General features: G+C 48.0%; 1 protein-coding gene across 4 annotated transcripts in view; it reads right to left on the bottom strand.

Annotated features, from left to right (window-relative positions):
- Positions 1-24,517, bottom strand: part of pde4d (phosphodiesterase 4D, cAMP-specific) — a 1,019,730-nt gene that overhangs the window by 273,028 nt on the left and 722,185 nt on the right. For all 4 annotated transcript variants that reach the window (XM_072496986.1, XM_072496984.1, XM_072496985.1 and 1 more), the window contains 3 exons: positions 20,063-20,099; positions 17,603-17,679; positions 6,966-7,015 (listed from right to left, as the gene is read on the bottom strand). In XM_072496986.1, the coding sequence (XP_072353087.1) occupies positions 6,966-7,015; positions 17,603-17,679; positions 20,063-20,099 (164 nt within the window). The remainder of the gene's footprint in view (positions 1-6,965; positions 7,016-17,602; positions 17,680-20,062; positions 20,100-24,517) is intronic.

The raw sequence follows: 24,517 nt of genomic DNA, 5'->3' as shown, positions 1-24,517 counted from the left end.
TGGGACCCTGGTGCTGTGAAGCCACAGTGCTAACCACTGTGTTACCATGATGCCCTGATCAGTGGGGCTGATCATTACCATGCTCCAGTGAAAGGCCCCTGAACCATTTCTCCTTATCCCAAACATTTTCAGATCTTCCCCACAGCATCAGCACCTACTGCTGCGAGAGAAATGATTGAAGTTACTAAAGCCAAGACCAGAGGGTTGCAGTGTGCTCAGCAAAATGATGAGATATCGATCTTGTGTTTCAGTTAAACAAGGGACCATGGATGCCACTGAAGCAGTGTACGGAGCATTGGAGCAATGTGACGGTTGGTGTGGGATACAATAGTGAAAGTTGTTGGACAACTGAGCGAGAAGTTAGTTTGTATTTTTACCACTTATGGATGTAAAACAGGTGCAATGAACACCACTTTCTGCGTGGAAACTCCTGCAACCAATCTTTATCAGTAGCATGGTCATCTCCATATGTCCTCACTGTTTTACACATTCTTGATGACTGCCGTAAATCAATGATGGGTTAATTTAAATATGCCGAAAAGGGCCCTATGTCTATTTCAGGACCCTCCTGCAATATGTGAGCTATGCAAGCCCCAATTAGTTTTTCCTTTTCTATTGTGGCATAAAACATGTCCTTCTTCTTCGTCTTCAGCTGGAATAATAATAATTATAATGGCATATTGTCACAAGAAGGCTTCAATGAAGCTACTGTGAAAAGCCCCTAGTCGCCACATTCCGGCGCCTGTTTGTGGAGGCCGGTACGGGAATTGAACCCACGCTGCTGGCATTGTTCTGCATTACAAGCCAGCGGTTTAGCCCACTGTGCTAAACCAGCCCCAATGCTTCACTTATCACAATCCACAGCATTCCTGTTAGCTGTGGCAGCCCACACATGACCCTATTGTCATGTGAGAGTACCTTTAAGAAATGTGTGTTTATAAATGGGTGTGTATATAAATATCTGTAGTGAGAGTACCTTTAAGAAATGGGTGTTTATTACTGCAGTGATATCAGAGAGTGGGTGGAGCTGGCCAGTCTGTCAGCTTTTTACTTTCGTTTTAGGCTGTTTGCTGCAGGGTATGTCTTAGTTTTGTTTCAGTGTTGGAGCTGAAGCCAGACAAAGCAGCTGTACTGCTGATCTCTCTGCCATGAAAAGACTATCTCTTGATCATTTGGTGAATTCAGAATTATAAATGTTCTCCACAGTGAATGTAAACCTAATGTGCTTCTGTTAAAAGGTGCTTCTTTTGTCTTCTGGATGTTGTTTGAGAAGTTATTAAGGATTACTTAGTGTTGTATTATTTGGGGGTTGTAGTTGAATTGATGGTTGCTAAGATGTTCACTGTATATTTTAAAAAGTTAACTTGAGTTCATAGAATAGACATTGTTTTGCTTTAAAACAAATACTTTTCGATTTCTGCTGTACCACACCTGTAGAATGTGCCGTATGCTCCCCATACTACAATCTATTAAACGTTGTGGGTCAGGTGAACTCCATGATACACTTTGGGGTTCTCTAAACCCAAGCCCATAACAAATTGGGGGCTCATCCAGGATAAAAGTCTATCTATTGGATTCGCTTAGTGAACTTAAAGACAGTGAGGGGTGAGCACATTGCGGTTGCTTTTCAGGTGTGGTATTCTAGTTTAAGTAGGGAGTGTGTTGTGGACAATGGCTCTTTCAGAGGCTCAGAGGTTTTTTGGGGCTGGAGACGGTCACACGCAGTACCTTACGGACAGAGACTAAAAGCAGATTGTTAGATTTGGCAAAAACATTGCAGTTAACATTACATGACAAAATGCGAAAAGATGAGGTAATTATGGCGGTGGCTAAGCATTTAAAGTTGCCTGAGATACAGTTTGACTCATTGGAAATGGCAAAAATTCAGGTACAAATTAAACAAATGGAACATGAGAAAGAATTAAAGCAGCTTGAATATGAAAGAGAGAGAGAGGAAAAAGAAAGAGAAAGGGAGATACAGATCAGGGAAAAAGATAAAGAGAGGAGTTTAAACTTCAGAAAATGGCCATGAAACGTGAGTCAGTTAAAATTGGCAGACGTAAAGGGAAATGTACAGTTTGAGGATAGTGATGAGGATAGTGAGAAAGAGCGTCAAAGTCAAAGGCTTGGTGGGAATCTATTTAAATATGTCCAAGCATTGCCAAGGTTTGATGAGAAGGAGGAAGAAGCCTTTTGCATTTCATTTGAGAAGGTAGCTAAACAAATGAAATGGCCACAGAACATGTGGGTATTACTGATTCAAACAAAGCTGGTAAGTAGAGCTAGTGAAGTGTTTGCATCACTATCAGAGGAGGTATTTGAGTCGTGTGAGGAGGTGTAAAAATCCATCTTAGGTGCATTTGGACTAGTGTCTGAAGCTTACAGACAAAGGTTTAGAAATTTAAGGAAAGAATTTGGTCAAACATACATGGAGTTTGAAAGGCTCAAACAGGGTAATTTTGATAGGTGGATAATGGCTTTGAAAATAGGCCAAACGTATAAAGCTCTCAGAGAAATTATACTTTTGGAGGAGTTTAAAATTTCAATTCCTGATGTAGTGAGAACTCATGTGGAAGAGCAGAGCGTTAAAACTGTGAGATTGGCAGCAGAAATGGCAGATCATTATGAATTAGTTCATAAATCAAAGCTTGGTTTCCGACATCAGTTTCAGCCTGTGAGGGATAGAAACTGGGGGCATGAGAAGTACTCAAGTAGTAAAGATAAAGGTGATCTGATGGGAGATAATAAGGAGAGTGTATCTCAGATTAAAAAAGAAATCCAGGAGGGTGGAAGAGCCATGAAAAGTTTCAAATGTTTTCTCTGTAATAAACTAGGCCATGTAAAGTCAGTGTTGGTGGTTGAAGAAAAGCACTGGGAAGGCTGATGTGGTAAAACAGGATAAGACAGTGGGGTTTGTTAAAGTGGTAAAGGAAAGCCCAAGTGAAGCCAAGGAGGTGCAAAAGTTTGTACAGCCTGATCAAGAGGTGATTGATAAGAAGGTGCCAGATTTCTTTAAAGAATTTACTTTTGTGGGTAAAGTTTACTCATGTGTATCAGGAGGAGCAGGTAAAAAAATCACAATTTTAAGAGATACGGGAGCTAGTCAATCTTTAATGGTAAGAGATGAGGAGTTAAGTAGTTTGGGAAGAATGTTGCCAGAAAAGGTGGTAATATGTGGAATTCAGGATGTGAAACCAACAGTTATTGAGGAGTTTTCAATACCCTCAAGACGAAGGGTAATAATGCGATTTCTTGGCATGAGTGGATTTGATCGAATATTTGTGCAAATGTTTTGTAGCGTGATTGTTCTACTAATAGACTTGCTGAAGAAACGTTGAAAATTTCAATGGACAGCGGAGTTTCAACTGCCTGAGAGCTGTGATAACCAATGCTCCTGTGATGGAGAATTACAAGGGACTCTGTGATCAGATTGAACAAAAGTATCTGACTTTAAAGAGATATGCCGAGGCGTAGAGAAATGGGTGGATCGTGCAGAGACCTTCTTGTTCAAAGAGACTGTCAATCGAGAGGGATTCCAGTTGGAGGAAGAAGGAAACAAAATGGACTATATTACTATACCTGTTTGCGTGTGTTGTTTTTTAAACAAAGAAGTATATTTATGGTGGGCATTTCTCAAAGGATAGTGAAAAGGTGAAAAATGAAACCATCCTGAAGTTGATGGTTTGTTTTTTTTCTTGGGGGGGAGGTGTGATGTGAGAGTACCTTTAAGAAATGGGTGTTTATAAATGGGTGTGTATATAAATATCTGTAGTGAGAGTACCTTTAAGAAATGGGTGTGTATTATGCAGTGATGTCAGAGAGTGGGTGGAGCTGGGCTGTCTGTCAGCTTTTTATTTTTGTTTTAGGCTGTTTGCTGCAGGGTGTGTTTTAGTTTTGTTTTCAGTGTTGGAGCTGTAGCCAGACAAAGCAGCTGTACTGCTGATCTCTCTGCCATGAAAAGACTATCTCTTGATCATTTGGTGAATTCAGAATTATAAATGTTCTCTGTAGTGAATGTAAACCTAATGTGCTTCTGTTAAAAGGTGTTTCTTTTGTCTTCTGGATGTTGTTTGGGAAGTTATTAAGGATTACTTAGTATTCTTTGGGGGTTGTATTTGAATTGATGGTTGCTAAGATGTTCACTGTATGTTTTTAAAAGGTTAACTTGAGTTCATAGAATAAACATGGTTTTGCTTTAAAAAAATACTTTTCAATTTCTGCTGTACCACACCTTTAGAGTGGACTGTGTGCTCCCCATACCACAATCTATTAAAAGTTGTGGGTCAGGTGAACTCCATGATACACTTTGGGGTTCTCTAAACCCCGGCCCATAACACTATAACATACATATCTGCACTACCTCCCAGGAAGCAAGAAATATAATCTAGAACGCTGCAGAAGCCCTTGGGTTTGGAGCAGCTGGAAAGTCAATCAATAGGGTTAGAGATAGTAATTGATAGAGGGGAAGGAAGAGTCAGAGATGAACTAAATCAAGGTGAGGAATGGGTGGAATTTGGGAGCATTGTTAATACAAATCTCCAGATCATAGCCAGCGTGGAAGGTGTTGTCTATCGTGCTATCAAGTGCCGCATACATAGTAATAACCTACTCAGTTTGGATTCTGCCAGGGCCACTGAGCTCCTAACTTCATTATAGATTTGGAAAACATGGAAAAAAGAGCTGTATTCCAGATGTGAGGTGTGAGTTACTCTCCCAATATCAAGGCATCCTTTCATCATTTATGACACCTTCCAGCACTTTGCTGGTTATTGAGGGTAGACTGATGGAGTGGTAATTCGCCAGCTTGGATTTGTCTTAGGAGCCCGATCTACCCGCCGTGTCGCGCTCGAACTTGACCACAGCCGGTAGATGCCGGGTGAAGCCACCCCGACAGCACAAACATGATTTTTTAATGCTGTTCTCCAAGTTTTACACCACTCTTCTTCTAAAGTTACAACAAGATGTTGGGAGAATACAATGAAATGATCTCCTCTTTGCTGTTACTTTGGGCGCAATATAACTAAATGGGAACAAAGTCCCATAGTGAGCCTGTTTAGCCGCGTGTTTCCCGGTGCTCGCAGCGCTGAGAAACACAAAGCTATAAAACGCAACTTGCACTTGATAAGAGGCCTCAATGGGGAACGCGCGGCCGAGGCCACACATAGCCCCGTTTTGTACACCAAGGAGCTCGCTTGTCGGGCATGGAGGGGGGACCTCTCTTGGACCTCTCATGCCCATCTGACACACTCACTCCCAAGGGCATTCACCAATTAACTCTACTCTCTGACTTCTTGAACCTATCCTCCTACACCGGCCTGACTCAACCAATACCCTTGCCAAGACTCCCGATCCTGTACTCACCCGTCAGTGCAGTTTCCTCCGCATTGGAGACTGTTCAAAGACCCAGCAATGATCTCCAATTCTGGCTGGCACTACTGGGATTACAGAGTTGCAAGAAAATCAGACTGATCAGCAGGTCGCTAAGGGCAAGATGTGTTCCTGGGAAGGGGCGGAGGTCTCGCCTTTAGCAATTGAGGATCATGTGTAACCGCAGCACCCCCACCCCCCCCCCCCTCCCCCCACCACTACCACCCCAACATTTTAGCTGCAGGGAAATTCAAATTCACAAGTTGTGCAAAATTATGCATTAAGATTCAAAATAAGAACTTATTCATTGTCAATGAATTTGTGCAGATATCTAATTCTGCTACTTAAATGTGTATCTAGATAGAGGTTAGAGAAACTGCAAATTAAAACAATCCAATAGCAGCACGAAGCACATCCTCAACACAAAGCACACAGAAAATGTGTATAATACAGTTAGGAATAATCACTTGCAGACTGCATCCCTGCATGATTTTGTACTTTTTTAAATTAAGTATGTTTTTCAAAAGAATTGCCTTCAGTACCTTATTAAGGATGTTTGTTCTTCCTAAAATAATCATCATGAACTTTTGTGGCTGTCTCACTCTAAGCTGAACTGAGGGACCTGAATTCCAGCACCCCTGTGGCAGTGTTAATATTGAGCACACGTAAACCCAAGCACACTCTTAATGAGCTGCACTTCAACACGTGTCATTTTCAAACTCATTATTATAAAACAAAGTTGTACACATAAAAAAGCTCACCTGAGTTGTCTATCAACGTTTCTCTTCCATACAATAAATTCAGTTTAAAGACCCTTGTCAATTAACAAGAAGACCCTTCAGCTGTATTTTCTTCCTATGTCAGAAACTATTAATTTCCAACAAGTGAAAACTCTCCCTCCTTGTTCTATGCCCCACCTCAGGTTGAATATGCTTATTTGCCTAACATCTATAATGAGGTACCTTCACAGAAGTTTCACATAAACATAAAACAACAACTTTGTATAGAACCTTAACGGTGCACGGGGAGGCAGTGGTGCAGTAAGATTAGTTTGGGATATTTCAGCAGAGATAACACAGATAAAATGGTCCCAATGGATAAAGAAAATAATAAATAAAAATATTCCTCATATGTTGCAAACCTCTTTGGTTCCAAACCGAATTTGCACTTAAAAAATAATTAGTTCAGTTGTGTCAACTGTGTGAAAATCATATTTTGTTTTGCTAATGTCCATCTCTTACTCCTTATCTTCCTGCTCTTCTTAAGCTTTGCCTGTAACATGTGCCATTCGGCCATTTGACAATAGATTGGATGCAAATGACCAATTCTCAAGTTTCTGGAAATAAGACTTAATAATCAGACACAAATATCTGTACAAAAAGCATGCTTCATGACTTTCAGGTTGTCTACTTTCCTCAGAATGCAAAAAGACAACCTGTTGTGTGGCCTCTCGCAATGTCACTTTAATCCAACACCAGAAGACATATAAAAACTACTAGAGTGTACAGCAGACAATGAAATTAATGACCATGCTGCACAAAATGTGTCACTTGGTATAATTCACATTGAAGAAGTTTTTATGAAGAAGAATCACTCACCTGTAAAACTTGGCTTATTCATGGGTGGCTGGTTACACATCGGTGAGCGCCTGAATCATTAAAATAAATGCAGAAAGTTAGAATTCTCGCAATATCTTTTCTTCACTCACAGGTTCAGAGGTGCCGGTCAAACCTCTGGGAACTGGTAATGAAAATGGTGCCAAAAGAGTCAGACGCCACCAGATCATATATCTAACAATGACTGGGTTACGGGGATAGGGTGGAAGCGTGGGTTTAAGTAGGGTGCTCTTTCCAAGGGCCGGTGCAGACTCGATGGGCCAAATGGCCTTCTTCTGCACTGTAAATTCTATGATTCTATGGCCACTCTTGTCAATCTTTACTTTGAAAAAAAATTTGTTCCAACAACAGAAGACTATTTAATGTATTTTAATCAATTGTGAATATATATATATATAGTTAAACAATAAATTATATCTATTTGAAGGAATGAAAGTGACAATAGGAAAAACACATTTATGGTAATTATATTTGCTTTGCACTGCTGAAAGTTAATGGAACAACAGGAACAAAGTATTAACTGAGTGCAAGGTATTTTGTTCAAGTATTTGCATTTTCTTGAACTGTTTTCTTCTACCAATTTTCTTCTTATGTAAAATGGCCAGAAGACCCTATTTCATGCACTTTATGATGGCATAATAGGAAGCTAATAGTGCTAATGCTGATGACACATGTTTACTTCCATAGAACATAATTGCTGCAATGAATCTAATCGTTGTCTCCAGAAACTCAAATTATTGTTTCAGCATTTTGCACCAGCAGAGGTTGCTGTGGTACATGATGTGTTCTGGATGAAAGAACCTACACAGTAACAACCACAAGACTCTCAAATGTTTCTCAATAGTATTTTCCAATTTAATTTTATGTCAGGTGTTTATGTCTTTGGGTATCTCAACAATTCAGTTGAGATAACAGCACAGATGTAAATGTGAGAGATCAGACTGATCAAAAATAAAAATGTTTTCTGAATTGCTCCTCAGGTAAACTCCATTTGAGATAATCAGGCAGAGCAAGAGTAACATTTGGGAACAAAAGGGGTAATTTTGACCTTATGTGATAGTGTACAATGGGTTCTAGTGAATCAACAGACTATTTTGCATCTCTCAATTTTTATTTCCAATAATTTCAATAAAAATAAAAATCAGAAAGCCTGTAAAATGTGCTGTACCTTCGCTCTCACCAGTTTTACATTACCCCAATGAATGAAATGTTCAGTCTATCAGGATGAAGGTTGAGGGGCGGGATTTTCCGTGAATAGGCGTGATGGCCCGAACCCGGCGGCAAAAACGGCGCGAATCACTCCGGCGTCGGGCCCCCCGAAACGTCGCAAATTCTCCGGCCCGGAATGGGCTAGCAACGGTGTGACGCCATTCGCAACGGCGTCACCCGTCATGGACGCGCGCGCCGTCAGTGACACTGCGCAGCACAAAGGTCAGCCCCCCCGCGTCGCAGCACAAAAGACGTTCCCCCCCCCCCCCCCCCCCCCCCCGCCGGAGACCCGTCAAAATGGCCACCCGCCGCACAGCGCCAAGTTTCCAGGAGGGGGACATCGAGGCGCTCCTGGACGCAGTGGAGCAGAGGAGGGAGGCCCTGTACCCCGGACACGGCCGCAGGGTCGCACCACGCGTCAGCCGGCGTCTGTGGAGTGAGGTGGCAGAGGCCGTCAGTACCGTGGCCGTGACAGCAAGGCCAGTGTCACAAGAAGACCAATGACCTTGTCAGGGTGGCCAGGGTGAGTAGCCCCCTCTCCTCCCCCACCACCTCCGATGGGCGGCACAGCCCTAGCTGCAACCGACATGGCTGCAGCCACCCATGCAGGCTCCAGTGGCAGGATGGGTTGTGAACCTCTGCCAACATACACACAACCGCTGGTCCGCATGTACATTATCTGCCTAACACTGTTGCCCTTTATCCCTGCCACTCCCCCCCCCCCCCCCCACAGGAGAAGCGTGTTCACAACAACTGGGAGCGTGAGAGGACCGGAGGGGGTCCACCCAAGCTGCGACAACTCACCATCCATGAGTGGGGGGGGGGGGCCTGGAACTTGCAGGCGGACTCGAGGACCGGGAGGTTGCGGATGCAGAGATCGGGGGGCGCACCACCAAGTGAGACCCCCCACTGCTGCCCCCTTCCCCCATATCCCCTTTCCACCATATCCCCCTTATGCCCTTCCCCCATATCCTCCTTCCCCCTTATCCCCTTCCCCCATATCCCCCTTCCCCCATATCCCCCCTGCCACCTATCCCCGTCTGCGTGTCTAACCATGCATGCTGTATTGTGTATTGCAGGACCAAATGTTGACCCACCCTTCCCCGCGGATGGCGACCAGGACGATCCAGGGCGGCCACGAGCCAGAGAGAGACCCGGCCCATCAGGCATACGACACCCCCAGGACGATCCAGGGCGGCCACGAGCCAGAGAGAGACCCGGCCCATCAGGCATACAACGCCCCCAGGACAATCCAGGGCGGCCACGAGCCAGGGACAGACCCGGAGCACCAGGGAGACGACGCCCCCATCTAGTGCGAGTGCGGCGACGCCGGCGGGCCAGACTCAGTGATGAGAGGAGCAACCACAGGTACAGGCCCCCGTCGCAGCCGACCCAGGACACCCCTACCCAGGACACACCTACCCAGGACACACCTACCCAGGACACTGTCACACAGGACACTGACGCACAGGACACTGACGCACAGGACACTGACGCCCAGGACACTGACGCCCAGGACACCGACGCACAGGACACTGACGCACAGGACACTGACGCACAGGACACCGACGCACAGGACACCGACGCACAGGACACCGACGTACAGGACACTGACGCACAGGACACTGACGTACAGGACACCGATGCACAGGACACTGACGCACAGGACACTGACGCACAGGACACTGACGCACAGGACACTGACGCCCAGGACACCGATGCACAGGACACTGACGCACAGGACACTGACACACAGGACACTGACGCACAGGACACCGACGTACACGTCACTGACTCACAGGACACTGACTCACAGGACACTGACACACAGGACACTGACGCACAGGACACTGACACACAGGACACTGACGCACAGGACACCGACGTACACGTCACTGACTCACAGGACACTGACACACAGGACACCGACGCACAGGCCACTGACGCACACAATACTGACGCACACGACACTGACGCACACGACACTGACGCACAGGACACTGACGCACAGGACACTGACGCCCAGGACACCGATGCACAGGACACTGACGCACAGGACACTGACACACAGGACACCGATGCACAGGACACTGTCGCACAGGACACTGACGCACAGGACACTGACGCCCAGGACACTGACGCACAGGACACTGACGCACAGGACACTGACGCCCAGGACACTGACGTACAGGACACCGATGCACAGGACACTGACGCACAGGACACTGACGCACAGGACACTGACGCCCAGGACATTGACGCACAGGACACTGATGCACAGGACACTGACGCCCAGGACACCGATGCACAGGACACTGACGCACAGGACACTGACACACAGGACACCGACGTACACGTCACTGACTCACAGGACACTGACGCACAGTACACCGACGCACAGGACACTGACGCACACAACACTGACGCACACGACACTGATGCACAGGACACTGACGCACAGGACACTGACGCCCAGGACACCGATGCACAGGACACTGACGCACAGGACACTGACATACAGGACACCGACGCACAGGACACCGACGTACACGTCACTGACGCACAGGACACTGACGCACAGGACACTGGCGCACAGGACACTGACGCACACGACACTGACGCACACAACACTGACGCACACGACACTGACGCACACAACACTGACGCACAGGGGACGGATGGACAGGAATCACCATTCCAGGGGACGCTGGACTTTGGGTCGGATGAGGAGCACAACACTACGCCACTGCTATCTCCTGCACCCTCCACCATCGCCGAGACACTTACCTCGGTTGGGCACTTTAGCGATGAGGCATCTGGGGCACTTGCTGGTGCGCACAACACAGCCGTCCCGGTACAGCAGGTGGAGGCAGGAGCAGCTGAGGGGCCGGGTCAGAGGGCCGCCCGGCGCAGGCAACCATCTGCCGCCCAGACGGGTTCCTGGAGTTACTACACCCACCCATAGACCTGATGCAGCATGGACCAAGGCACGATCGAAGGGGTGACGGCCGGCTTGCGGCAGCTGCAGATCGAGGAGTCCACCCGCGTGCAGGAGCAGGGAGTGGTGCCGGTCAGCGTGCCACCCATGCCGAAACCGCATGGGTGGCATCTGCGGTGGAGGCAATGGGTGCGACGGTGTCAGACATGGGTCGCAGTATGCAAGGCCTGGGGCGTTACGTGCGGGTGGTGTCCGTGGCCCTGGACATGGCTGCCCTCTGACAGGCAGCCATGAGCCAGAGCCAGCAGCAGACCACAGAGGCGCTCAACGCCGTGGCCCTGCCTCTGCAGGCCGTGGCCCAGTCTCAGCAGGCCATGGCTGAGGGCATTGGCGCCATTGCCGAGGTGCTGGTCGGTGTCACCCAGGCACAGACAGGGATGGCCAACTCCCTGAGCTCCATGGCTGCAAACTTGCAGACCCTTGTTGATACCAGGGCGGGCCTCCAGGACTGGCAGCGCCAGGTGTCGGGGGGGGGCGTCGGATGCTCGGTCCGTTCGCATCCCCGACCCATGGAGAGGCCCGGCGGTCATCGGGCACCCCGAGGGAGGAGGAGCTGCTGGGGCCTTTTCCGGGTCCTCCTGTCCCGGGTCCCGGAACACCGCGACACCTCGGACTCCCCCCCTTCCATCCCAGGTGCATCTGGTGGGCAAAGGGCAGGACAGGCTGGCAGCTTGCCATCCCAGTCGCCCGGGCCGCAGCCTGGCCCATCTAGGCTGGGCCGCCCCAGGAAACGGCCGCCAAAGGGGTCACTAGTCACAGGGCAGGAATCACAGGAGTCCACCTCCAGTTCTGCTGTACCGTCTGGGGAACCACCTAGACGTAGTCAAAGGACCCGTAAGACCAAAACATTAGACACTGAGTAAGTTGGCACGGGTGCAGGGCACAGATTAGTTATAGGGGCTAGGGCACGTGTATGTTTGTTATTAAAATCACTTTCACACCTACAGAAGCTGCCTTTGTGCTCTGTCTGATGTATGCGGGGCTGTGGTGTGAGGTGAGTGGCAGTGTGTGTGGGAGGGATGATAGAACGTCAGCCTCAGGTGAATGTTTCCCCCCCCTCCCCCTGGGTCACCCTCGCCATCCCCCCGGGCAGACGACGGGACCGTGCGCTGCAGTGTCACGGCCGCATGCAGGGGCAGTCCGGGTGGAGGGTGGTACTGTGGCCATTGGTCAGACATTGTCCAACGATGTGGAGCCCAGAGCTCATCGCAGAGCGGGTTGTCATCATCCTGCATGGCCTGCAATAGACACGCTTCCACTGGCGACCGTGTGAGCCCGACCTGTTGTGCCGCAGGTGGATGTGCAATGGAGGTGTGCATGCAGGTGGGGTGAGGGTGGTAGGTGGGTGGGGCGAGGGTGATAGGCTGGTGGGTGGGTGGGGAGAGGATGGTAGGTTGGTGCCGTAGTGTGCAGTCTGTGCCCATACCCGATGATTCCCATGCCCCCCTCGTCTATGAACCGGGTGGCTATCAGCCTGTCCTGTGCCCGCTGTCCCAGCCGGTAACGGTGAGCAGCCTCCCGTCCATGTCCAGCCCTGTCTGTCCTGACCATTGCCCCCATCCTCCTCATCAGGGGAGGTCTGCGCCTCCCCTTGCTGCTCCTTCCCTTCCCCCTCCTCTGCTTGCAGCACATCGCCCCTCTGCTGGGCTATGTTGTGCAGGAGGCAGCAGACCACAACGATGCAGCCGACCCTGTCTGCCGGGTACTGGAGGGCCCCTCCAGAGCAGTCCAGGCACCTGAAGCGCATCTCTATCACACCCCTGGTCACTGCATGGGCATCATTGTAGCGGTTCTCCGCGTCAGTCTGTGGCCTCTGTATAGGCGTCATCAGCCACGACCGCAACGGTAACCCCTGTCGCCCAGTAACCAGCCCCTCAGCTGGGGGGGGGGGGGGGGGGGGGGGGGGGGGCGTCCCTCGAACATGGTGGGGATGAAAGATTGCGGCAATACGAATGAGTCATGTACACTGCCCGGGTACCGGGCGCAGATCATCATGCGGTGGTCGCAGACCACCTGAGTGTTCATGGAATAGGTTCCCTTCCTATTCGTGAACACGGCCCTGTTATCCGCAGGTGGCCGCACGGCGACGTGCATCCCATCGCTCATCCCCTAGACCATGGGCATCCTGGCCGCCGCAGCGAAGCCCGCTGCCCGGGCAACCTGGCTGGCCCGGTCCACAGGGGACTTGATGTAGCGGTCTGCAATGGCATATAGGGCATCTGTCACTGCACGGATGCACCGGTGCACCTGCGAGATGCCGGAGAGGTCCCCACTTGGCACTCCATAGAAGTTCATGGCCACCGTAACCTTGAAGGCCACGGGGCGAGGGTGTCCTCCCCCAGTGCCATGCAGTGCCAGGTGTGCCATCAGGTGGCAGGTGTGTGCCACAGTTTCCCGGCTCCTCCGGAGTCTCCTCCTGCATGCCCGGTCTGTGAGGTCCTGATATGACGAGCAGGACTGGTACACACGGGGCCTCATCGGGCGTCTCCGTCGCCATGGCACCACCAACATCTCCTCCTCGTCCTGTCGTGCGGGCGACCCTCCAGCCTGGGCGGCTGCCACCTGCCTCCCTGCGGCACGCTCCTCTGTGGCAGCCTCCACCGGCTCCCTGGCACGCTCCTGCTCCAGCTCCCCCAGGGCAACATGTAGAAGTGCCGCTCCTGTCACTGCGGCCAACATCGCTGGGTGATGACCAAACATAACGGCCTTCAGGGGGTGGGGTGGGGGTGGAGGGAATAGACGACATGTCACCATTGCCAATACCCACCCCCCGCAGCCAGGTGCCATGGGCTGCATGATCGTGACTGTTGCCAGCTGGCACATGGTCAGACGGACACCCCCCCCCCCCCCCTCCCCCGGCACGCACTCCGCCAACCACCCCCTCCTGCCCCCCCCCCCCCCCTCCCCGGCATGCACCCTCCCCAAACCCACCCTCTCCATCACTCACCCTCCTCCAACCCCCCCTCCACTCCCCTCCCCTAGACCCTCCCTCCCCCCAGCCCTTCCCTCCCCCCAGACCCTCCCTCCCCCCCCCCCAGCCCTTCCCTCCCCCACAGCCCCTCCCTTTCCCCCAGCCCCTCCCCTCCGGCACGCCCACTCCAACGGCTCCTGTGACCCCTCCACCACCTGCGGCCGTGCCGTCACTTCTCCGGCGGCAGCCCCACGCCGACCCCCACCTCTGCGCTGGCCGGCATCCACCATCACGACTTGTTGACCCCATTAAATAGGTGGTTTGATTTACGCTGGCATGACCCGTGGTCACGTCGGCCCATCCGGCCCGGAGAATTAGGGTGGCCCCGGGGCCCGTTGCTTCGCGCCGGTCCTCGACATTCTCCGAGGCACGCGGCGTGATCCACGACGACGGGATTTTTGGGGGGCCGGAGAATATCGCGGGGCGGCCGGGCGGGATTTACTCCGCCCCCCCCGGCGATTCTCCGACCCGCTGGGGGGTCGGAGAAACCCGCCCGAGATGTGGTTACTTGAATGAAAACAGCAAACTGAGATAAAGAGAAGTCTTCCCTGGAGAAAAAACAATTGGCAGGTGAAACTATGCTAAATATTTTATCGGGGGGTAGAAAGAATAATAGTGTCAATCTATTCTAAGTTTGAGACGAATAGGGAGATTAAATCAAATCTGAAAGTAAAATGGTGCATTTGTGCAAAAGGGGAGATAAAAAATAAAGGAAGCCAGGAAAAATATACAGAATATAGGGAAGCCATATAATAGAAAATTAGAAGAGCTAAGAAGGATTTGAGAGAAAATAAAGGAACGAAAAAATGGCAAGCCAAGGCTTTCTATAGACGCAGTAAAGGCATTAATTAAAGTACAGTAATGGTAGGCATAGAGCTACCATTCCTTGAAAAGCTGATCTGTAATTTAGGGTGTGCACCAAATCAAAGTTGGATTTTTTTCCAGCTGGCAAGTGGGCCTTCTGGGAAATGCAGTCAATCTTATTCCTAAGCAAAGGATTGGATCCTTTCATTGAGTCCACAGAGGAACTCAGGCCACATCTCAGTTCATCTGGGATTTCTTTAAGAAGACAGATGGGGTCTCTGTTTAATGTCCCATTTGAAAAATGACACCTCCAACAGTGCAGTACTCCCTCAGAACTGCACCAGAGTGTCATCCTCGACTTTTGTACTCAAGCCCCAGAGTGGGACTTGAGCCCAGAACCTTGTTGACTCAGAGGCAAGAGCCCACTGAGCCACAATTGATCCTCAAAATTATGGTGGAGCAGAAGGATGGAAACACTCAAAAAGTAAACAGGGAGGCTACAAAAGAAAGTTGCTGCCTGCAACTGGGTTTAACAGTCCAATTTGTAGCATTTCTTTTAAGATCAGCTTGGTGACATTTCTCTTCCTAGGCAAACCATTTGGGGATTTCAAGGCTTTAATCCACTATAGAAATCAACTGGCACCATAAGAAGTAGGATGTCATCTGAAACCTTTTGTGGAATATTCATGATCCAGGTAAGTTAACAGGTATGCAGGGATGTGGCACTCTCAAACAGGCCACCCTAGCCTGCTGCAGCTGACAACTGGTTAGTCATGCCTCTGGGATTAATGACACTTTGACCGCAGTATGGCAAATTCTAGGTTATACGGCAATTTTGACTTTTTGTTCATGAAAGCCTGGGATCATATTGGGCGGGGTTTTCCGGCTGTCCTGCCTGGTGACCGGAAATTCCCACCTGATGTCAATGGACCTTTACATGGTCTGCGTCCCACTCATGCCGATCTTGCGGCTGGTGGGGCGGAAGAATCCAGCCCATAATATCTGGAGGCGTATTATATTTTGAAAATTATGGTTGGTTATATAGCTTGTGGACAAAAAACACTGGCATTTGATTGATGGGTCACAAATGGCCTGTTTCATAGAACATAGAACAATACAGCGCAGTACAGGCCCTTCGGCCCACGATGTTGCACCGAAACAAAAGCCACCTAACCTACACTATGCCATTATCATCCATATGTTTATCCAATAAACGTTTAAATGCCCTCAATGTTGGCGAGTTCACTACTGTAGCAGGTAGGGCATTCCACGGCCTCACTACTCTTTGCGTAAAGAACCTACCTCTGACCTCTGTCCTATATCTATTACCCCTCAGTTTAAAGTTATGTCCCCTCGTGCCAGCCATTTCCATCCGCGGGAGAAGGCTCTCACTGTCCACCCTATCCAACCCCCTGATCATTTTGTATGCCTCTATTAAGTCTCCTCTTAACCTTCTTCTCTCCAACGAAAACAACCTCAAGTCCATCAGCCTTTCCTCATAAGATTTTCCCTCCATACCAGGCAACATCCTGGTAAATCTCCTCTGCACCCGCTCCAAAGCCTCCACGTCCTTCCTATAATGCGGTGACCAGAACTGTACGCAATACTCCAAATGCGGCCGTACCAGGGTTCTGTACAGCTGCAACATGACCTCCCGACTCCGGAACTCAATCCCTCTACCAATAAAGGCCAACACTCCATAGGCCTTCTTCAGAACCCTATCAACCTGGGTGGCAACTTTCAGGAATCTATGTACATGGACACCTAGATCCCTCTGCTCATCCACACTTCCAAGAACTTTACCATTAGCCAAATATTCTGCATTCCTGTTATTCCTTCCAAAGTGAATCACCTCACACTTCTCTACATTAAACTCCATTTGCCAACTCTCAGCCCAGCTCTGCAGCTTATCTATATCCCTCTGTAACCTGCTACATCCTTCCACACTATCGACAACACCACCGACTTTAGTATCGTCTGCAAATTTACTCACCCACCCTTCTGCGCCTTCCTCTAGGTCATTGATAAAAATGACAAACAGCAACGGCCCCAGAACAGATCCTTGTGGTACTCCACTTGTGACTGTACTCCATTCTGAACATTTCCCATCAACCACCACCCGCTGTCTTCTTTCAGCTAGCCAATTTCTGATCCACATCTCTAAATCACCCTCAATCCCCAGCCTCCGTATTTTCTGCAATAGCCTACCGTGGGGAACCTTATCAAACGCTTTGCTGAAATCCATATACACCACATCAACTGCTCTACCCTCATTTACCTGTTCAGTCACCTTCTCAAAGAACTCAATAAGGTTTGTGAGGCATGACCTACCCTTCACAAAGCCATGCTGACTATCCCTGATCATATTATTCCTATCTAGATGATTATAAATCTTGTCTCTTATAATCCCCTCCAAGACTTTACCCACTACAGACGTGAGGCTCACCGGTCTATAGTTGCCGGGGTTGTCTCTGCTCCCCTTTTTGAACAAAGGGACCACATTTGCTGTCCTCCAGTCCTCTGGCACTATTCCTGTAGCCAATGATGACATAAAAATATTTCGATTTCGTATGTCGTATCATTCTATGATATGAGATTTGAAAGTCGGCACACTTGTACCACACTGGTCTGACTTACTTGCTGCTGGATGCTCGATCTTGCAAGTTGGTTAGAGTAGCAAAATTGTTCCTTACAGTACGCAGGCTTGCTAGCACCTACAGAGATACAAATACAAATGTATGTACCAAGGAACGAGAGGCAGCACATATAATACTTTTTGTCTAGACCAAACTTTGAAATTATCTAGCTCTAGTCGGTATCCACTGAACTCAAAAAGGAAAATGATTAAGCTCTTAACTACAAAGGATGGCAAGAGGAGTGTATTTGTCCTGATTAGCTAGTCACAATTTACATGCCTTTCTCTAACACTTCATTTATTTATTAGTTATGTACAATACGGGTTAGACAGTGCTATTTGATAGCTGTGCAAGAAAGGAAGATTTCTCTCACAGGTTCTGGTAAGTGTTTTAAAATTCTGTGTGAAGTATCTAGAGATGACATGAATAAATTGGATGCGAACAACTGATGTTAGTTAACCAGGACCTTAGGGTCTAATTTTTTTAAATTCCTTTATCAGAGTTACAAAGCCAGAGCTTAGAGTATGGACAGGGACAATCCCTAATCCAGCTCCTTGCCTGCTCCAAAAACCAGTTCAAATTGAATCCAATTCATTGTGCCCACAAGGGAGACATACCAGATTCAGGCATTACACCCAACGTCACGCTCATCCTAGCCGAAAGGCCGAGAAGCGAGGACCTTAGGGTCTAATCTGCATGTATTGATTTTCTCACTAACACTGGTTTCTGTCCAACTTGAGCTTCAAAACAACATTTCTGTACACTCTGGGTGGCACGGTAGCTCTTCCTCTGTGCGGAGTTTGCACGTTCTCCCCATGTCTGCGTGCGTTTATTACGGGGGCTCTGGTTTCCACCCACATTCCAAAGACGTGCAGGTTAGATGGATTGGCCATGCTAAATTTTCCCTTTGTGTTCAAAGGTTAGGTGGGGTTACAGGGCTAGTGTGCAGGAGTGGGACTAGGTAGAATGCTCTTACGGATGCTCTGTGCAGACTTGATGGACTGAATGCCCTCCCTTTGCACTGGAGTGGTTCTATGGACTCTACGAGTGCAATCTACCGGTCGCATTGCGCTCTAAAGGCACTGCGTCGCGGCCGATACATGTCAGGATCTACCCTATTCGAAACACCTCGCGAGATCTAATGTGATCTCATTGGACTTTGTGATCTGAATCTTGCCAATTGTGGGTGGGACCAGTATTTTGCAAAACTGCAAATGAGAGTGACACAGCTAGTCTCACTTTAATTTGCTCTCCCATGATCTCCCGAGGCATTGGGATCTAACCACGTCGCCTTGGAGACCTCGGGCGAGCACCGTTCAGTGTTAGTCTCCACAACAGGAGCTCTTCAGTGCAGGAAATGGGACTAAGTGCAGCCTCGGCAGGCCATTCTCCACTGTGGCACGAAATAGAACCAGAGTCCCGGTCGGCAGCATGGTGTTTCTCAGCGCTGTGAGCTAAACGTGCTCGTTACGGGCCTCTGTTCCCATTCGGTTAGATCACGCCTTGCATGTCTAATGTACATTCCATGGAGGCAAGCTTGTTCTTTTTTACATTAGCTCCACTTTAGACCATTAACTCACAACAGAAAGCGTATTTGATTCTTCAGCTGCTTTTGTCTGTGTAATACAGAAACATAGAAGATAAGAGCAGGAGGCCATTCGTCACGATCATGGCTGATCGTCCAGCTCAATAGCCTAATCCTGCTTTCTCCCCATAACTCTTTATCCCATTCGCCTCAAGTGCAAATCTAGCCGCCTCTTGAATGTATTCAATGTTTTGGCCTCAGCTACTTCCTGTGGTAATAAATTCCACAGGCTCACCACTCTCTGGGTGAAGAAATGTCTCTTCATCTCTGACCTAAATGGTCTACCCCGAATCCTCAGACTGTGACCCCTGGTTCTGGACACACCCACCATCGGGAACATCCTCCCTGTATTCTGTTAGAATTTTATAACTCTCTATGAGATCCCCCTCATTCGTCTGAACTCCAGCGAAAATCTCATGTCAGTCCCGCCATCCCCAGAATCAGTCTGGTAAACCTTCGCTGCACATCCTCGAGAGCAAGAACATTCTTCCTCAGAAACGGAGACCAAAACTGCACACAATATTCTAGGTGTGGCCTCACCAAGGCCCTGTATAATTGCAACAACACATTCCTGCTCCTGTACGCAAAACAGTTAATGTTTGCCATGTACATAGAGTAGTAAACCCACATAATATTGTAATTTACAAAAATAAGTACACAGATAAACATGTGATGTTCAGTAAATTTTCCTATGACAAACTGAAGCCTCAAGTAGGAAATATTGTCTGTTGCCCCTCAATAGAGAATTCAAATAAAAAGTATTCCCTGCAATACACACAATTCACTGAAGGTGCTTTTTCATTAGTTCCTAAAGACAGCTTTATAAAGTGAATCAGCTCATTAACTTGAACCCATGTGAAACATGATGCATCTTACCTGTGCAAAGGGGGTCACTATCAGGTCATCTCCATGGCTGAAAAATATGAATAGATTAATCATTATAATTGATATTTTATGAAAGTAGATTCCAGCTGTTAAATAAAATTTGTGTTAAGCATAATTCCAAAGAACAGTTATTAATTTCAAACATTTCCACTTCTCCATGAAAGATTGTGTGTGAAATATGAATTAATAAGCACACCTGGCATCTGAACAACAGTGTCACCAATTTTGAAGAGTTTTGCGTGGGGGAACCATGAACTCAGTTGAGGGGCTGACGTTTTCATCAATGCAGTGAATCTTTATAAACGCTTCAATGATTCTTCATAGAGAAAGGTATAATGCTGAGATCGCAATGTCCAGAAGTCTATATCAAATAAGCATTGCTATTCTGATCATTTTAATGCATGTTTAAATACTGATATGAAAACTGCATTTAAAAGAATTGGGTCGTAGAAGATGAATAAGCCTTATTAATGTGCCAGAGCATCAAAGTGGCAAATCATACCAGCTTATTCTACAAATGTTTATTTTGCAACAATATTATCCTTTAAAGTAGATACAATATTACTTGATATTTTTTCTCTTTTATGAATATTTTGTTTGTGAATCTTTGCTTAATAAAAAAACTTAGGAATGAAAGCAAAAACAGAAAATACTGGACAATCGCAGCAGGCCTGACAGCATCTGTGGATAGAGACAGGAGCTAACATTTTGAGTCCGGATGATTCTTAGTCAAAGCTGTTCTCTTCAAAGCTTTGTCAAAACTTTTCTTTTTTTGTTTCAAATTACAGCACTCATGGTAATTTGTTTTTATCTTAGGAATTAAAGCAATTTGCTTAAAACATTCAAATTGGTGGAAGAAAAGTACGCATCACCATGTGGCCTGGTGGTAATGCCACGGGGCTAGTAATCTAGAGACTGGGGCTAATCCTCCGGGGACTTGGGTTCGAATCCCACCATAGCAGTTGGTGGATTTTAAATTCAATGAATAAGATCTGGTATTCAAAAGCCAGCCTCAGTAATAGAGATTGTTGTTAAAAATCCATCTGGTTCATTCATGTCCTTGAAGGAATTAAATCTACCCTCTGAAATGGCAAAGCATGCCATTCAGTTTGAAGGCAATTAGTGATGGACAATAAATACTGGCCTTGCCAGCAATGCCCATGTTCCATGAAAGAATAAATGTCACAGTTCTCTTTTGTCGAATTTTAAAAAAATTCGTTGATGGGATGTGGGTGCCGCAGGCTGTGCCAGCATTTATTGCCCATCACTAATTGCCCTTCAATGGGCAGTTAAGAATCAACTACAATGATTTTTTAAAAATTTAGAGTACCCAATTCATTTTTTCCAATTAAGGGCAATTTAACGTGGCCAATCCACTGACTCTGCACATCTTTGGGTTGTGGGGGTGAAACCCACGCAAACATGGGGAGAATGTGCAAACTCCACACGGACAGTGACCTAGAGCCGGGATCGAACCTGGGACCTCGACGCCGTGAGGCAGCAATGCTAACCACTGCACCACCATGCTGCCCGTCAACTACATTGATGTGGGTCTGGAGTCACATGTAGGCCAGACCAGGTAAGGATGACAGGTTCCCTTCCCTAAAGGATATTAGTGAACTAGATAGGTGTTTCCAACAATCGGCAGTGGTTTCATGGTCATCATTAGACTTTTAATTTCACCATCTACCGTGGCGGGATTTGAACCTGGGTCCCCAGAGCATTACTCTGGTTTTCTGGTTTACTAGTCCAGTGACAGTATCACTATGCCACCGCCTCCCCACAAATTATTATTTTGTAGGTTTGTTGTGTTTTTTATGGTAGAGATGGTGGCCAGAAAAAGTCTAGCAACCTCCATTTCTTTAATATGAAACATTCACAAATGCTACACGACACCCTGTTCTAGGACATAACATTGTTTCAATGTTAAATGTTCTTTCCTTCAGAAGTTCTATCCAAGACAATGCGTGAAGGATCCTGAGAATCAATTAAGGTATAACAAACCACAGCTGCCAATTTTAAAGAACACAGTGCTGTTTTTATGCCTGCAAAATCTGATTTTTGGATGAGTGAATAATGTGATTGAAATAAAATGAATCATCAAACCATGTTTGAAAGTTGGCATCAATGGAGTTCCCACTTTTCTTTCAAGCATTAGCTATGTATATAGGTACATTCTGTACAAATTAATTTATTCAAAAGCTTTTTAATTGTCTGGATTTCAATTTTTGGATATGCTTCTTAAATAATATTTAACATATTAAAACTGAAAGGGTTAGATGTAGATAGATGGCATAAGGCTAACGCAGAACATTAACACTAGCATATGTCAGATAGGTCTAATGGCCTGTTTCTTTCCTATAAATTCTATGTCAGGTTATGGCCTCAAATTAATAGAAAGCTGCTGTGCTTACCACTGACCTTGAACAAAGCTGCCTACAAAGATCTAGCAATCCTTGTGCCATGAATTTAATTTTCCTAGCAATAGTTTGAATCTGACGCTAAATTGAGAGGATCTCCAGGTGTCCAGCAATGATGATGTCATCAAGTAGGAGAAGCAGTCTATCATCTTGAAGAATTCTTACCCACAGACCAGGAAGTAAACTGCACTGAATTTTTCACCTTGAATTACATTTTTATAATAGGCAAATTAATGCTTGATACGGATTAAGGGAGAAGCTGAAATGTTACAAACACATTTCTGAAAATGTTTTAAATATGTACGGCACGATTCAGTGACCCTGTTGTGCTGGGTGTGGATCCAGGCGTAACAGGTGAATTGCACACAGCCCCAAATTGGGCTCCATACCAGGTGCAAAACGTGGTAAACCACTGTTAGTATATTATATGTATTGTGATAAACTGTTACTGTACTACATGTATTGTGGTAAACCACTGCCTGATGGCTCCACCTCACCTCGGGCTCGGTATAAAGGTGGCTGTGCTCCGGCCCTACCCCAGTTCGTGATCAGAGGCCAGGAGGCTTTCTGTTTAGCTTCTTAAAGCCGAACCCTCCATGCCTCCGAAGTTCGACACTCCTCCGTCGAAAAGGAAGCCCAAGCCATTGTAGAAGCTGTGCGACATTGGAGGTATTACCTGGCGGGCAGGCGATTCACTCTCCTCACTGACCAACGGCCAGTTGCCTTCATGTTTAACAATACACAGCAGGGCAAAATCAAGAACGACAAGATTCTGAGGTGGAGGATCGAACTCTCCATCTATAACTACGATATTTTGTACTGACCTGGGAAGCTCAATGAGCCCCCAGATGCCCTATCCCGCGGTACATGTGCCAGTGCACAAGTAGACCGTCTCCGGGCCCTCCACAATGACCTCTGTCACCTGGGGGTCACCTGTTTTTTTCATTTTGTCAAGGCTCGCAACCTGCCTTACTCCATCGAGGAGGTCAGGACCTTGACCAGGGACAGCCAGGTCTGCGCAGAGTGCAAACCGCACTTCTATCGGCCAGACAGAGCACACCTGGTAAAGGCCTCTCGCCCCTTTGAGCACCTCAGCATCGACTTCAAAGGGCCCCTCCCATCCACTGACCGTAACGTGTACTTCCTCAATGTTGTGGATGCGTACTCACGATTCCCCTTTGCCATCCCGTGCCCTGATATGACCTCTGCCATCGTCATCAAGGCCCTGCACAGCCTCTTCACCTTGTTCGGTTTCCCCATCTACATCCACAGCGATCGAGGTTCCTCCTTCATGAGTGACGAGTTGCGTCAGTTCCTGCTTAGCAAGGGCATCGCCTCAAGCAGGACGACCAGCTACAACCACTGCGGAAACGGACAGGTAGAGAGGGAGAACGCGATGGTCTGGAAGGTCGTCCTTCTGGCCCTGCGGTATAGAGGTCTCCCAGTCTCCAGCTGGCAGGAGGTCCTTCCCGATCTACTCCACTCCATCCGAACGCTCCTGTGCACTGCCACCAATGAGACCCTCCATGAACGTATGTTTGCCTTCCCTAGGAAGTCCACCGCCGGGGTCTCGCTCCCGTCCTGGCTGACAGTCCCAGGGCCCGTCCTCCTCCGGAAGCATGCGAGGAGTCGGCAGGACAAAGTCTCCCTCCGGGATTTGTCACCTGCAGGTTCCCCAGCGACCATCACCACCACCCCCGACACTACACCCTCTCCCTCCACCACTACCCGGCTACTTCGAGATTTGGTACCCGCAGGCCCACCGGCGACCATCACCACCACCCCCGCCCCTACACCGCACCCCCCTCCACCAACGCAACTACTGGTTGGAGAAGAAGACAACACGCTCCCGGACGCGCAGGTCTCGACACCAGTACCCACACCACAGCCGGGACTGAGGCAATCACAGCGGAAGGTCAAGGCCCCCTCCAGACTTGACCTTTAAGTCCACTTCACCCCCGCTGGACTCTTTTTTAACAGGGGGTGAATGTGGTGAACCACTGTTAGTATATTATATGTATTGTGG

The sequence above is a fragment of the Scyliorhinus torazame genome, chromosome 3, assembly GCF_047496885.1.
Source record: "Scyliorhinus torazame isolate Kashiwa2021f chromosome 3, sScyTor2.1, whole genome shotgun sequence".
NCBI classification, from domain to species: Eukaryota; Metazoa; Chordata; class Chondrichthyes; order Carcharhiniformes; family Scyliorhinidae; genus Scyliorhinus; species Scyliorhinus torazame.
This window is presented reverse-complemented; position numbering and strand designations above follow the sequence as displayed.